The 15930-nt window shown below is 36.6% G+C and overlaps 1 protein-coding gene across 8 annotated transcripts in view; it reads right to left on the reverse strand.

The window, feature by feature from the left end:
* LOC107553489 (serine/threonine-protein kinase MRCK alpha-like) overlaps positions 1 to 15930 on the reverse strand; it is a 79657-nt gene that overhangs the window by 9871 nt on the left and 53856 nt on the right. For 3 of the 8 annotated variants that reach the window (XM_016235707.1, XM_016235706.1, XM_016235711.1), the window contains exons 6-29: positions 13875 to 13968; positions 13588 to 13788; positions 13108 to 13128; positions 12706 to 12954; positions 12478 to 12557; positions 11603 to 11763; positions 11406 to 11528; positions 10334 to 10467; positions 9112 to 9354; positions 8847 to 8957; positions 7906 to 8156; positions 7418 to 7523; positions 5937 to 6061; positions 5627 to 5732; positions 5388 to 5536; positions 5029 to 5120; positions 4587 to 4663; positions 4350 to 4397; positions 3567 to 3605; positions 2016 to 2132; positions 1636 to 1716; positions 799 to 904; positions 361 to 497; positions 29 to 168 (exon numbers count right to left, since the gene is read on the reverse strand). In XM_016235707.1, the coding sequence (XP_016091193.1) occupies positions 29 to 168; positions 361 to 497; positions 799 to 904; positions 1636 to 1716; positions 2016 to 2132; positions 3567 to 3605; positions 4350 to 4397; positions 4587 to 4663; positions 5029 to 5120; positions 5388 to 5536; positions 5627 to 5732; positions 5937 to 6061; positions 7418 to 7523; positions 7906 to 8156; positions 8847 to 8957; positions 9112 to 9354; positions 10334 to 10467; positions 11406 to 11528; positions 11603 to 11763; positions 12478 to 12557; positions 12706 to 12954; positions 13108 to 13128; positions 13588 to 13788; positions 13875 to 13968 (2991 nt within the window). The remainder of the gene's footprint in view (positions 1 to 28; positions 169 to 360; positions 498 to 798; positions 905 to 1635; positions 1717 to 2015; positions 2133 to 3566; positions 3606 to 4349; positions 4398 to 4586; positions 4664 to 5028; positions 5121 to 5387; positions 5537 to 5626; positions 5733 to 5936; positions 6062 to 7417; positions 7524 to 7905; positions 8157 to 8846; positions 8958 to 9111; positions 9355 to 10333; positions 10468 to 11405; positions 11529 to 11602; positions 11764 to 12477; positions 12558 to 12705; positions 12955 to 13107; positions 13129 to 13587; positions 13789 to 13874; positions 13969 to 15930) is intronic. The other 5 variants (XM_016235713.1, XM_016235708.1, XM_016235709.1 and 2 more) reach the window with 4 other exon arrangements.

Here is a 15930-nt window from a genome sequence, read left to right on the forward strand (position 1 = left end):
ATCACATTTGAATGAAGATCTCCCTCACCTCATGTCAATGACCTGGTTAACTGTAACACCAGGCTGGGCACCTTTCCCTTCTCCAAGCTCATACAGGAAAAGTTTGAAGTCACATACCACTGCCCAGACCCTCTGCCAACCCCTTTTCACTCCTGTGGGCTTTGGTATCTGGAAAAGACCGTCAAAGCTCCATTACAAGTCAGCCAAAAAAAAAAAAAAAAGTTTGTGGCCTATAGTATACATCCAGATAAACAGTCAATGGTCGAAAAGGTATTTGGTCATTTCTGAACCCCATAAATAAAACAGAGTGGTCAACAGTGAACAAAATATGAAGAGCAAAACATATTTGGCAACTCTTACCCTAAGATGGCCCTCATATGCAGTCCCAATGCCCCTCTGAGTGTCAATTCCCAGTTTGCCCTTGGTTTGGTCTGGTGCGACGGGGCACACAGAGGGTGCTTTATCAGCACAGGTGACGTGACAGGAGAAGTTGCAGGCTGTAAGGAGATGTGGAAGACAATGGCAGTTAGTATTAATGAGCATTTTGCCAATAATGCATCCTTGGATTGGAGAACATTCAATAAACCTGAAAGGTTTACCAAACCCGTATGACTTTATTTCTTCTGTGGAACACAATAGGGGAAATATTAAAGATTTATGCCGGTTCTCCTTGTGTGTTCCTCAGAAGAAATAAAGTCATAGGGGTTTTAACATCTCGAAAACTAAAAAAATGATCATTTTTACTGTCGTTTCTAATACTTTAAACACCAGAGACTCCTTTCTTTTCTGTTGTCTTACCTTCACAGGTGCAGCCCTGACGGATGAGTCCCACCATTAGAGAGGTACACTGGGCACATTTGGTGGGAACGGTGAAGGTCTTCACACTAAACTGGTGCACCTTTGGCTGTGGAGCAGAGAACATCAGCAATGTAATTAACCATAACCATATCCATAGATGTTTCAATAGAAACATTACAGCATTAAGACAAATGTTAGACAATAGGATTATTAGACAAAATTCCTATAGCACAATACAGTATTATCGCACAATACTTATTTTTGCTGGAAATTCATGAAAAATGGGTTATAATATTAAACAACCATATGGTAATGCAAATTTCTGGATAATCTACTTAAATTAATACTTAAAGCAGTTCTGCAGCACAAATATAGAATGGTAAAATAAATACAATAATACACTACAGTTCAAATGTTTGAGCTCAGTAAAAAATGTCTTAATTTTATTCAGCAAGGAAGCAAATTAAACGTTTTATATAACATATACAGACATTCATAAGGTTTCCAAAAATTCAAAATTTCAAATAAATGATTTCAGAAGGATCATGTGACACTTAAGACTGGAGCAACGGCTGCTGAAAATTCAGCTTTGCCATCACAGAAATAATTAACATTTTAAACACATTCAAATAGAAAACAGTTATTTCTAACTGTAATAATATTTCACAATTTTATTGTTACAGTTTTTTTCTAAATAAATGCAGCCTTGGTGAGCATAAGACTTCTTTCAAAAACACTTAAAACTCTTACCCACCCCAAATATTTGAAAAGTAGTGTATATAAGTATATAATCTATACAGATTGACACATTTCTACTGCTATAATGTAAACAGTTACCTTAAGTGATGAGTGTCCCAAGCTCCCATAGCCTGATCTTCCTGTTGGAGCCTGAAGACTACGTGACATGTGGTCAATCAACTAGGAGGAGGACACCAACACATTATTATATAAACAGAAGTGATGGTAAGATTTAAAGGAATAATTGACTCGAAATTAAAATTCTGTCATCATTTCAAACCTGCCTTTCTTTCTTCTGTGAAACACAAAAACATTCATCTTAAATACTGGATCCAGGCTGGATCACTTTAATTATATGGAAAAAAGTGACCCGTGCATCTGCTTTTGTGCTTCACAGTCTGGAATAACATGAGGGCAATTAAATAGTAACAGTATTTTCATTTTTAGGCGGACTATTCCTTTAAGAGTCCAAATGATACCTCAATAGGCTCCATGTCACTGGCGGTGGATGGGGAGCGGGAGCGTGATATACGCCGAGATCTTGAGTCTTCATCTCGTGACGGAGTGTTGGAGGGAGTGAAATCTGCAGAGTCAAGCTAAGATACAAAAAGATGGTACTTATACAAAATGTGTCATGCGGCACAGCCTGTGATACCAGAAGAATATGCCACCATGCAGAGCGAAACACGCTCGCAGCGGTATCATGACAATAATATTTTTACTGGAATTACACCCTCTAAGCAGAACAAAGCATGTGCACCCAGGCACCAAGCCAACGAGTGAAGGCACAATACACCCACTACACAGAGACCACACACCAACTACACATGCAAGACGGAATGAAAGGCAAAAACAATAAAGGAAAGCATATCCACAATTTATGAGGGCCTTACATTAAAGTGATCTGTAAAGGATTAGTTTACAGAAACGTGAAAATTCATTTATCATTTGCTCACTGCCATGTCTTTCCAAACCTGTATGATTTCTGTATAACTTTTCAACAAATAACTACACTACTGTTCAAAAATTTGGGATTGATTAAGATTGTTTTAAATGTTTTAAAATGAAACCTGTTATGATCAACAAAGCTCCATTTAGCTGATAAAAATACAGCAAAAACAGTAATATTGGAAAATATTATTACAATGTAAAAAAAAAAAGTTTTCTATTTTAATATATTTTAAAATGTAATTTATTCCTGTGATGGCAAAATGTAATATTCAGCAGCCATTATTCTAGGCTTCAGTGTCACATGATCCTTTAGAAATCATTCTAATATGATGATTCGCTGCTCAATAAACATCTCATTATTTTGTTGAAAACTTGCAGCTTAATATTTTTGTGGAAAACATGATAATTTTTTTCAGCATTATTTCATGAACAGAAAGTTCCAAAGAACAACATTTGTTTGAAATAGAAAACTATTGCACCATAACATCTTTTAAACTTTTCTTTTTTTTGAATTTTGACTATCTTTGAAAGAAAAAGAAGACAGTGAAAACTTATTCTGTGCACCATGGAGAAAAACAATACGAGGTTTGGATCGACAAAACGGTCAGTAAATGATGTGAAATTTATCATTTTAAGCAATCAACTTTTATACAACTTATTTTTCTTTTTAATCTCAATTAATCTTTTTAATAAATTAGATCCAAATATTAAGCCAAGTAAATGAATTCTACACGTTTCCATTTAAATGGGCTTTTAAAATGTACCATAAAAGCACATGGTATGGAAAATAAACCACCAAGTTTAATTAACTAACCCAGTCAATAACCCAGATTCTCTGAAGTATATTAATATATAACACTTCAATTACATATATGGTTCATATGTGTTTCAACAGATGGAAGAAAGGTTCCCAAACACATTTCAGATGCATTTAAGCATGAAAGGTCTCATGCAATACAGATATCACCACAATCAGAGCTGCCACCCATGCAGTTTGCAAAACAGACCGTCACAACCTCAGGAAAAAATATGACAGAGGGGGGGATTTTGCTGTGACACAGGACAAAAATGGGTCTTACACGTCTGGTTTTGCTTCCAGGACCAAAAGAGGGTGATCGCTTTATATGGAGAGAGAAAAAAAGATGAGTCAAACGTCATGTACAAGTGTCAGCTGGATACGATCATGGCCTGGGACGGCAGGTTGGAGAACGGAGGGAAGGGAATGAGGGCGTGTAAGAACACATCTAATCTGTGGTTGGATTTCTGGGCATAGTTTACATGCACAAAGGAATCACTTTACATCAAAGAACTCCAAGGAGTCACTACCACAAGACACTGGAGTGGATGTAGGATCAGATAAGTACAGCATAACCATGAACTATATCGTTGGTTAGGGTGACCATACATGCCATTTTCCCAGGACGCATCCTGGCCAGGATTTCTATATTGCCTAAAATATCTAGGTTTTGGCTTTGTTTGCGTGTGCAGACCGATCGGTGTATGACATCAAAATACCATACAGACGGTTCCTTATGCTTTCAAAATGCTCTCAAGGTACTTTGATGTCATACACTGATCGGTCTGCACACGCAAACAAAGCCAAAACCTAGATATTTTAGGCAATATAGAAATCCTGGCCAGGACGCGTCCTGGGAAAATGGCACGTATGGTCACCCTATGCTATTAGCTTAGCAACATGCTAATGCCAAACTGTACTAGAATCAATTGCGAGTTGAGCTTCCTTTGATATTCTGTTATTATTCCTGTGGGAGTTTCATAACTGGAGTAGGGCCTTTACTTGTCTGCTTTTAAATGTGTAAAATGAAAAAATTCCACTATAACATGGCTGAAGAAGAACTTACATCTTCGCAAAATTCAACTAAAGAAGACGAAGAGGAAGAAAATGAGTCCTGATGGACAACAGAATGAAAAAACAAAACAATAACCATACACATTATCACAGGAGAAAAAACAGAAAATAATACAACAGATCAGGATGTGTCAGAAGAATACAGAAAGCGTGTAAAAAAAAAATGTAAATAAAAATGATGAGAAAGATTTCTTTGGAAACCAGAGTGAACCTGGGATCTCAAACTTACATCAAACTGATCCAGAGCAGAAGTGGGCGCATTGAGAAATGCCAAGAAAGAATTCTGGGAATCCTGATGCTTCACTCCTAAAAATGACAGAATCTTATTAAAACACATTTTTTAAATCTCATCAAATTAGACTGTAACATAGCCAGAAATGCTCTTTTTATGTCACATCATGAAAAGCAATGCTGAGTAGGTTGGATATTTGATTGTCACCAGTGTTTTTATTGTTTTTGTTAATTAAATGTAGCCGTGGTAATTAACTGAAATCAGTTTAAGTACTAAAATTACTCTAATTAAATGGAAATAAAAATAAATTAAAGCTATATAGGAATAAATAAAAAAAATTAAATGTAAAATTACGAAAAACTAAATAAATAAAAAAAACTATTTAATATTTAAAATATTAATAAATGTTACAAAATATATAAATAACACTGATCACCACCTCTCCTCAGTCTCAGCTCCTCTGTCTCTTTCCTCAGCCTCTCAATTTCTGAAAGCAGCTCCTGGTTTCTACTTTCGGAATCTTGCAATTTGCTGTAAGATAAAAATAACAGAAAAAAACTATGCCACTCTATTTAAATTCACCTCATTCAAAAAGAGAGTGAACAAAATAAGCTAAATTTAGCTAAAGCTCTACTGACCAAATCAAAAGACAAGTTAATTTCAAAACTATGCACATAAAGAGTGAAACGAATGTTGATTGAGCTGAAAAAAAGTTATTAGACTTTAAATGAAATCAGCAAACCAGATCTCTAGTTTCAGTAGAGTTGAGCAGAACTATGCCGATATGTGTGGTCTTACCATTCTGTGGCAATGTTGGATGCTTTGACTTTGTTAAGCTCATCCTGGATGGACTGTTTGGCTCTGATCTCGGCATCCAGCGCAGACTGCAGCTCCAGACGTGCAGACATGTCCAGCTTAGCAAAGCGCCTCATCTTCCACGGCATGTCCTAACAAAGCGAGAAAGAGGCCCACCACATCAGACATGCAGGAAAATGAGAATATGGGTTTCATCTTTATCTACTGTGGGCATGTCTCACCGTTCCTCTGGCTCCCAAGCTGGTGTTCCTGAGCCCTTCAAGCTCCTCTGTCATTTTTGTGGCTAGAGCTTGGAGGTAACCACGAGCATCTTTCTCATCGCTCACCCTGTATAAATAAGTTTAGTTCAGCTTTACCTTGACATAAACCACAAAATGTGTATATGCAACTGTATTCAAGTGATGAATGGTCAAATGATCTGCATGATCTAGATCTGCAAAGCCATGCAGACATGGGTAAAGGTCATCATTATCACGCATCTTTCTCTGCAAGTGTGATGTCACGTGGCTGCAGGTAGGGGGCTCCACTCACCACTGGATGATCTCAGTGATCTGGGCCTCCCAATGGGCAACGCTCTCCTTCTTATCAGCCAAGTCTCTCATCTCCTCCTCCAGCTGCCTGTGACTATTGCTGAGCTGCTCATATATAGAGCTCAGCTGAAAAGAGAAAAAGAGACCACAAAGAGTTAAGAACAGAAAAGTAAAGATGTGAGGAAGCAGACGGATAATTATTGGGTGGATATGACAGGCATTGCAGTTGTTAAGGTGGTTGTTAGCATGGTGCTACCAGTGTTGTTATGGTTAACTAAAACTAAAACAACAAAAACATAAACTGAAAAAAGCTTAAATAAAATATCAAATTTAGATATTTATTATAAATAATAAATATTATATATTTTTATCATATTACTGCATAATTGTATTATATAATACAATTAAACTTAAAAAAACTTTCATGACGGCTAATCTTGACATGCACTAAAATGACTAAAAATAACAAAAACAAATAAAAATAAAGCTAAAAATAAATATTAAATATATAAATAATACAAAAAGCACATAACAAAATTACTACAACTTAAACTAAAATTTTAAATCTACCAACACATATTTAGTTGGTAACCAAGCAAGCACTGACTTTGTATGTCAGTAGTATGGAATACTGTCAATGGCTATTGTCAACTGTTTGGTTACCAACATTCTTCAAAATTTCTTCTTTTGCATTCAATAGAAGGAAGAAACTCATACAAGTTTGAGGGTGAGTAAATAATGGCAATTTTCATTTTTGGGTGAACTATCCCTTTAAGTATAAATCTATGGCAGTTTTTCTCTCATTTTATCATCTAATCAATTAGAAAAACAATAGCGCAGTTTGTCATTTATCCCAGATCAACTTTACTAGCTTTCATTGGTTCTTTGTTCAGTAGGAAAGTGAACATTGTACGGAAGATAGGAAGCAAACATAATATGTTACGGCGAGTCCATGCAAAACCTCTACAGTGCTCTTTGATAGGAATGTGAATTTATTCAGGCATTTCACATCCTGGTTCGATTCCTTCCAAATGCCATCATTCTTGCTTATGTTTCGAAACCTCATCCAATCTGGCATTTGACATGACAGCTCTGGCCGGCTGCGCTATTGTTTTAAACTGCCTTTGTGTTTTGGGTTTCCAGGTATTTTTACGAAATGAATAATGTTTAATATCCATGCCACCAAAAATAAGGAGCCCTTTAATATCTGATATGTCCAAACTTGCAGAATTATTTGACTGGCTGATTCCGATTTTAACCCGCAGTCCAAAGTAAACAGTGGCTGAGCCAAGACGCAATTTTGTGTAAGTGTGTGTGGTTACAATCTCTCTCTAGGAATGTTAGCAGATTTGAGGAAAGAGTGCCAGAGGAGAAGGGGGAATTTCAGGGGTTTGATGTATACTTTTTGTGATGAAAGAGACACAGGCTAATGCATCTCATGAGTGTTGGCACATGTGTTTGTGAGAGCGATAGAGATCTCACTTTCTCCACTTCACTTGCGAGCTTCTTGTTTTCGTCTGTCAGATGCGCTCTCTCCCTCTCGTACTTCTGCTTGTACTCCGTCTCAAACTCCTCTCGCTCAGTTTGGCTGATACAAACACAACAATGAACATGATGAAGTTTACAGTTCAGCTACAATCTGCTACTATGGAAATTCAATGTAAAGAAACAGAACTACAGGTTCACACTGGTGGCCCAACAAGCTAGTGGTCTCATTATGACCATGGAACATTCACAGACCATGGTTCTTATATTCAATATCAGATGTATGCTTCTAAATGTCATATAAAAACAATCTGGTGCATCTGATTGGCTCTTTCTGCCTAAGTGGGCGGCAAACAAGAAAAGCTGTAAATATCTGCTTATATGCAAAGACTGAATGTGCCAGCAGCTGTAAGAAAACACAATGCTTTTACTGACAATGTAAAGAAACTGCATAAAAACCTGGTCACATATAGTCACACATGTACCTTTCTCTGCGGGTTTTCTCCAGTTTATCTTTGAGCATGAGAATCTCTTTCTGGAGTGTGAGGTGTTGACCCTCAGCATTGCGTAGCTCCTTCTTCAGGCCCTTCAGCTCGCTGCTGTGGAGTGTCTCTCTGTGACACAACTCCTCCTCATACTGCACGTTCTTCTTCTCCAGCTCTGCCCGTATGCGCATCAGCTCCTGCTGTTGGTCTGAACTTGCCGCTGCGTGAGGTGGCCCAGTTTGTTTCAACTGCTGTAGGAGGATCGAGACATATGCAAGCATGAAGTGAAAGAAAGGACTAAGAGAATGAGAGAAAAGGAGGAAAATGGGAGCAAACAAGATCTAAAAGAGTTTTTCATGTATATATATATATATATACATATACACCAGTAGAGATTTTGGACTATCTTCTCTATCACAGTTACATGCTCACGTGATGTTGCTGTGCTACGTGGTCATGAAAACTCAACGTGTTTTTTATACCTTGTGGTTTAATTTTGATTTTATTGAATAATAATTTGTTTTTAAACCGTTGAAACACAATCAACAGGCGCACGCACGTGAAGACGGTGCTCAGAGAGTACGGAAGTATTGAACGGAGTTATTTTTGCCGCTTTATAAGCATTGAACGGTTAAATACACACACTTGTATGCCTGTTTTTGCAAGTATCCTCGCAAACAGTATTTTTGGTCTTAAGTGAAAGCAAACAGCTGAGAAGGAAAACAAGGGTAACAGTATATCAGATCTGGGTAGCTCTTAAAGTGAAAGCAGTCTAATATTCCTGCTGTCTGTCATTCATGTTAATCTCTCACTGTTCTTGACTAAATCACTTTTGTAACTTTAGTATATATAATATATATATATATATATATACACATAACATTTCTAAATGGCCAATTATCAGGCAATTAATGTATATTAATGTACTCATGCATTGTCACCTTCATCCCTTCCAGTTCCTCCTCCAACTGTCTGCTGTACTGTTCGGTTCTCTCTCGTATCTTCCTCTCTTTCTGAGCTTCTGCTGCTTGCTCCTCGGCCTGGGCCTCCAACTGAGAGGAAAACACCACAAACTTCAAATACGCAGCCAACAAAACCACAAATACGATACCATTGATGATTGCTGGGGCACTGCATCAAAATTACAAACATGTTGACTTGGCTTATGTAAAGAGGTCAAACAACAGTAAGTTTCAGAAAGTATACCTCTTTGCGCATTCTCTCAGCTTTGCGAATCTCTAGCCGTAGAGCCTCTAGTTTCTGCGAAATTCCTTCCATCTCCTCCTCTTTGTCTCTGAACTGTCGGCTCAACCGCTGCTTTTGTGAGCGCAGATCGCTCAGCTGCTCGTTCAGCTCAGAGAACTCCTGTATGGCCACCATCTTTTGACTGTGAGCCTCCTTTAGCTCCTTCCCCTGAGCCTTCACTTTCTCTGCCAACTCCAGCAGCTCCTTCACATATTCATTACAGAGTCAAAGTTACCATAACTTAAGGCTGGAATACACTACACAACTATTTACCAGATATTTCCACTGATCTGCAGACTGGACAAGTCAATGCTAGCTACCGAAAGTCAGAGTCAATCTAAAGTTTACAGATTTCATCGAAAATCACATAGTGCATTATGGACAGACTTTTTTAGCTTCAGACTATGATTCCATCCAGTCGGAAGACATCAGACACGTTTGATATTTTGAGATATTTTGTTTTCATTCGTCATGTGTCTTCCTACTAATGTGACACGATTCTGCAATAATTTTTTATGTTCAGTATAACTTAAATGTCTGGTAGTGTGTGATCCTCAGTCGTTTATAGCATGATGCCCAAAATTTCTCTGTAACAGTTTACAAAGTTGATCCCTAGCGTTTTAAAATATGTTCACATTTTAAGTCATATAGTGTATTCCAGCTTTTACTGTCTATGATCAACTATTTACTAGTCATTGAGTTAAAGAGTAATCTGTTAAACGGCATGGTTAAAGATTAGTCAGCTCATGTCACTGTTACATTATACTATGCCAGCTGTCACACACAGCACAGACCATCTTTAAGTGGTTTACTGGTCTCCCAGTCTAGCCAAGCTGTATTCTAATGGTTTTAGAGGAGTTTTGGTCATTTTTTAGCAGATTAACAAGCTGAACATCAGCTTGGCCAGGCTGGAAGACCAGCTAGACCGGTTTAAACCATCTAAAACCAGTAAATCTTAGACTAGTTTAAGACGTAATTTAGAATCCTCATTTTTGGATTAAAGGCCAACATGATTGGAGTTGGTAAACCACCTTGGATCACCTGGTGGAGGCGTGGTTGAGCTAGTTAACCATACTCCAAACATCTTGACCTAGTTGACAAGCTTCAGCTACCTAGACTAGTGTAGAAAGCAAGCTAACAGTATGATTTTATGCCTATTTTTAAAATACAATGAAATAGGTACCTTGTGCAGATCATCTTTCTCTTGCGTGACACTCTTCAGCTGTTTCTCTAAGCTCCTGATGACCTTAGAAGAGTCTTCCAGGTCTCTTCGAACCGTGCTGGCCTCCTCCAACTGCTGTTCCACTTGACCAGAGTCTGATGTGACGAAACATTAAGCCGGACTCAGTGTTGGGTGTAACTAGTAACTAAGTAATTAGTTACTGTAATTTTATTACTTTTCCCTTGAAAAAGTAAAGGGATTACTCTCATTTTTTCTGTAATTTAATTACAGTTACTTCTTATGTAATTGAACTTAATACTGTATATAGACTGTAGAACATTTATATACAATACAATACAATACCAGACAATAGTGGATTTAACATCAAAATTTAAAGTCTAACCTTAAATTGCATGCTTTTTATCTACCCTTTTCACTTTAAATACTTTGGTGAGTTAATAAGAATATTTGTAACACTTTAGTGTCCAATTCTCACTATTAACTAGTTGGTTATTCGCATGAATATTACTGGGATATTGGCTGTTTATTATTACGTAAAAAGCACATGTTAATGTCTTATTCTGCAAGACCTTATTCTAAATCCTTAATCCTACCCAATTCTTAAACTTAATTGTCAACAACTACTTTACTAAGTATTAATAAGCAGCAATTAGGAGTATATTGAGATAAAAGTATAGTTAGTTCATAGTTAATAGTTAGTTAATAGTGATAGTGTGACCAGAAGAATTTATGTAGTTATCTATTATTTATTTGAAAGAATTAAAAGAACCGTTTCATGTCTTTCCTTGTATCATTCATTAACTTTGATATAGGATTCAGAAAGTAATTAGTAATAAGTGATTAAATACTTTTTTGGAGAGAGTAATTTGTTCAGTAATCTAATTACACCATTGAAGATGTAACTAGTAACTAGTAATTAATTACTTTTTTAGAGTAACTTACCCAACACTTATAGAGTCTTTGTCTAGAGATGTCACTACACTCAATGGGTAATCAATAGAGTACAATAAAGACCCAAGACCAGGACTGTGCCTCTGACTGAGCGTGTTCTAACCCAATATCGAGCTCTCACCTGCTATCTGTTTCTTCAGGATGTCGATCTCACTCTTTAAACTCCGGATCTCTACCTCTTTATTGCCATTCACCGGGGCGTCCGAATCAGGGTACTGCAGTGCCTGCACTGTTTGCGTGGACTCTAAGGGAAAAAGGATGTTTCAGAGAGACAGAAAGATCAAATATGATTTAGTGTGGCTGTGGTAGTGCCCTCACCCTGTAGTTTACGTGCAAGTTCGGTCTTCTCCTGCTCTAGACGTCGGATCCTCCTCTCATAGGCCTCTGAGGCCAGGCTCTCCTCCAGGCTTCGCTGAAGATCAGCATCTACCTGTGGTGGTCCAATGGACTCCCGCAGACACCCTCGATCTGATAGTGTGCTATAGAACCACATCACACAAGAAACTGCAGTTCAAATTTTGTGATGCCGCAGAATAAATCAAACTGTTAAAGTGCACTACAACCTACACTACCATTCAAAAGTTTGGGGTTGTTAAGATTTTTTTGTATTTTTAAAATGTTTCTTATCCTCACCAAAGCTACATGTATTTGATTAAAAATACAGTTACAAAAACAGTAATATTATGAAATGTTATTACAATTTAAAATAATTGTTCTCTATTTTAATATATTTTAAATTATAATTTATTCCTGTGATGAGTCAAATAATCCTTCAGAAATCATTCTAATATACTGATTTGGTGCTCAAGAAACATTTATCATTATCTCTGTTAAAAAAAGGTTGTGCTGCTCAATATTTTTCTAGTATTTTTTGTTCTGCATTTATATGAAATATAAATCTTTTGTATCAATGTAACTGTCATATATATTTTTTTTTACATATTTTAAAAAGGCAGGATGAATAAATATATAACTCTGTTCTGCATTTATATGAAATATAAATCTTTTGTATCAATGTAACTGTCATATGTAGCATTTGGACCAATCAGACACACAACTTTTTGTTATATATTTTTCTAGTATTTTTTGTTCTGCATTTATATGAAATATAAATCTTTTGTATCAATGTAACTGTCATATATATTTTTTTTTACATATTTTAAAAAGGCAGGATGAATAAATATATAACTCACCATTTGCTTGTGTAGGTGAAGCCTATGAATGGGAGGTGGTGTCCAGAAAATGGTGTGTGTGAAGGTGGGGGCAACGTCTCCTAAAATATAATATAATCCAGTTCTGTATAGTGGCATATTTAAGAGGAAATGTGTCTCTGCAAAAATCTATCAACCACACATTAAGGCACTTGTGTGGAATAAATTAATCAGCTTCAGGATAAAATTAGAAAGAAATTAGACACATACACAGTTTTTGAAGCAATCATCATCCACGTCAAAGTTGGAAGTGTCTGTGGGGCTGCTGACTTCGGGGATGTAGGGGGCTTCACATGTGCGGATGTTGTCCCAGTCGATGCCTGTGAAAAAGGGGTGATGTTTGAAGTCATCGATCCCATTCTGGCCTAACCGGTGTTCTCTGCTGCAGATCAGCCGCCGTATGAGATCTTTAGCCTCCTCAGACACATCTGTCACCTGAAGTGGGAACTGAAAGCGCTCCTGAGAATGAATGAGTTAAAACATACTTAGTGCTCAGTGCTACGCATTGAGACTCTCTCAAATATCTCTGCCTATCTGCACTAGTTACATGTGTTCGATTAGTTAATTCCCACACAGAGCTAAATGAACCTTGATGAATAGGTGAATTTTTACCTCATTGTTAGGTTGAGATGACTAATCCAGAACAAAATAGTGAAGAAAAGACAAAAATATTTTTTAATTCAAAACTTCTACAATCCACTCATGACTTTTTGTTTTATACCAAGAAAGAGACACAAACAAATTATCCTGGTGGTGAACTAAACATGGAACGGGTTACCTAGAAATTAAGCTACTCTACTGCAAACAGATTTCAGAAGAGGATCTCTACAATTAAAAGTGAAATGTGTAATTTCTGCATCACTAGCATCGCATAAATAGCACTTGTTTTCCTGAACAAGCTAATGTTTTCATAGTATAGCATTTTTACACTATTGAGGAGAAACAACCAATGAACGGCTTGCTTGTCTCTAAAGGATGTACAGTATTTTAACACCTACAAATTAAACATATCACCTTAAATACACATTGGAAAATAACAACACTGTCAAGTTACTGCACAGAATCACATGTTGGTCTACGATGCAAATTAACCTTATGATTCATGATCTTTCCATAGGTCTCCACCAGGGATTCAGCATAAAAGGGCGTCTCTCCATACAGCATCTCGTACATGCACACACCCAGAGACCACCAGTCACACTCCGGCCCGTACTTCCCCTTCCCGTCCTCCATAGCCTGCAAGATCTCTGGAGAGATGTAGTCCGGGGTCCCAACTGCCACAGAGGACTGGACCTGAGAGAAAACAGGAAATTATAACACAAGACTTACTTAGCAAGTAATCATGTGCTTGACAATTCAGGATTGAAGATCAAACTCACTGTCCCATCTTCCATGAGCTTGAGGCATGAGCCAAAGTCAGCCAGTCGGATGTGACCGTTCATGTCCATCAGGATATTGTCTGGCTTAATATCCCTGATTACACATAAAACACAATGATAAACATTCATGTTCTAAACCAAAAAGAACCATAACAAAAAAGTCAAAGTATTATAGTGTCATGCTAAATGAATATGAGAATCATTAATTGCCATGGTGTGTGCATATGTATTAAATTAAATGATATAAATAAATGTATACTTACAGTATTATTTGTTTATTTTTGTTATTATTTGTATTATGTGTATATATAGTTAAATAAAAGGTGTATATATCAGACCACACTGGTACAGTGGTGTGTAGGTGGACTAACAAAGGGTCTGTGGTGTCCTAATGAGGGTCAAAGGTCATGTACATACTCCTACCGTATTACACTTACTCAAATAACAGCACAATTTGTGCCAGATTTCTAAATTGTCCGGGATGTTTCATACAATATCTGTTTAAGACGCCTAAGTTTATCTATATCAATAAATCACACAACTGTCCTGTGGCTGGCACAAGTACAGTGATGGCTGTCGTAAAAGAGATAAGCAAAACTTTGAAGGACACGCGCACGCTATCTCACTCAAACAGCCGGGGGATTTACCAGTGTCAGCACATCATCAATCATAACAGCTCATAAACCCTAAAACTCAGCACTACTGACGTTTTTGTTGCGCTTTACAGCCAACTACATTGCAGACATTACAAGCTCATACAGCATGTGTGTGTGTGTGTAAGCTGTGATCTTCCAGTTTTGGCAGAGTTGATTATTAATGCAAGGTATGAAGATATATATGTGTGCGTGTGTGAGGTGAGAGGCAGGCAGCCACCCCCTGCTGTCGAGCAGTTGAATAGAGGGCCAAAATGAACCATGTATGAGAGGTCTGTCTGAGATTGTGGTAGGAACTCAGTGGGTGGTGGATCTCTTTTCATAATGGCTTGACCTCATCCACACCGAATAATGAAGCAATATTGTAGTCAACACTTCAGTGTTTATATTATACTGCACACCTGTTTGGGTGTCATGTTTCGTAAGCTATTTAACCATTAAGAAATCACCCATAATTTTTTAATCACAGAAAACAAGCCTAAATAATTTAGAAATGCAACAAGATTTCATTTAAAATGTATTGTATACATATTATTTGAATTCATTTTAATACATATATATCAACTATGAAATAAGTAAATATAAAATATATTTCTTTACTATATTTAACTATACACCACCATTCAAAAGTCTCTGAAAGATGTAAGTTTTCTGAAATAAGTCTCTTATGCTCACTAAGGCTGCATTTATTTCATAAACAGTTTTATGTTTTAATATATTTTAAAATAATTTATATTTTTTATTGTATTTATAATTTGTTAATTTAAAAATTTTGTAATTTATTTCTGTGATGGCAAAGATGAATTTTTAGTAGATATTACTCCAGTCTTCAATGTCACATGATCCTGCATAAATCATTCGAATAGGCTACATTTGATGCTCAAGAAATATCTTATTCAATTCTTATTATAGTGAATGTTGAAAACAGAATATTTTTATAAAATGTGATACTTTTTTCAGGATTCCTTAAAAAAAATCTAAAGATATAATGCTAAAAAGAACAGCATTTAATTGAATTACAATAGTAGTGTACCGGTATAAATAGATAAAGCACCCAAATTAACTGAATAATTCAGAGACATTATTATTTCATTATTGTGGCAGATAATAAAAAGTTAGTGCAATGAGATGCAATGACAACCCACAATTGATGCATTAATTTTTCAGAAGGAAAATCATTACAGAATTTATGTACAGCTCCGCGGACACAATCAATTAGGTTGAGTTTATGTTTTAACTGAAACACAAAATATTTATAAATACATTTATTTTTTTTCAATAGCAAAATCGAACCCAATGCACAGCAGATCTCTCAACAGCCATAATCCATGACCAATTCTGCAGACCATCCAGACCCCTCATTTTGCTGAATCTGTCATTGAGGTCTTAAACAGTTTTTTCTT

This window comes from Sinocyclocheilus grahami, unplaced genomic scaffold (assembly GCF_001515645.1).
Source record: "Sinocyclocheilus grahami isolate Dianchi unplaced genomic scaffold, SAMN03320097.WGS_v1.1 scaffold473.1, whole genome shotgun sequence".
Lineage (NCBI taxonomy): Eukaryota > Metazoa > Chordata > Actinopteri > Cypriniformes > Cyprinidae > Sinocyclocheilus > Sinocyclocheilus grahami.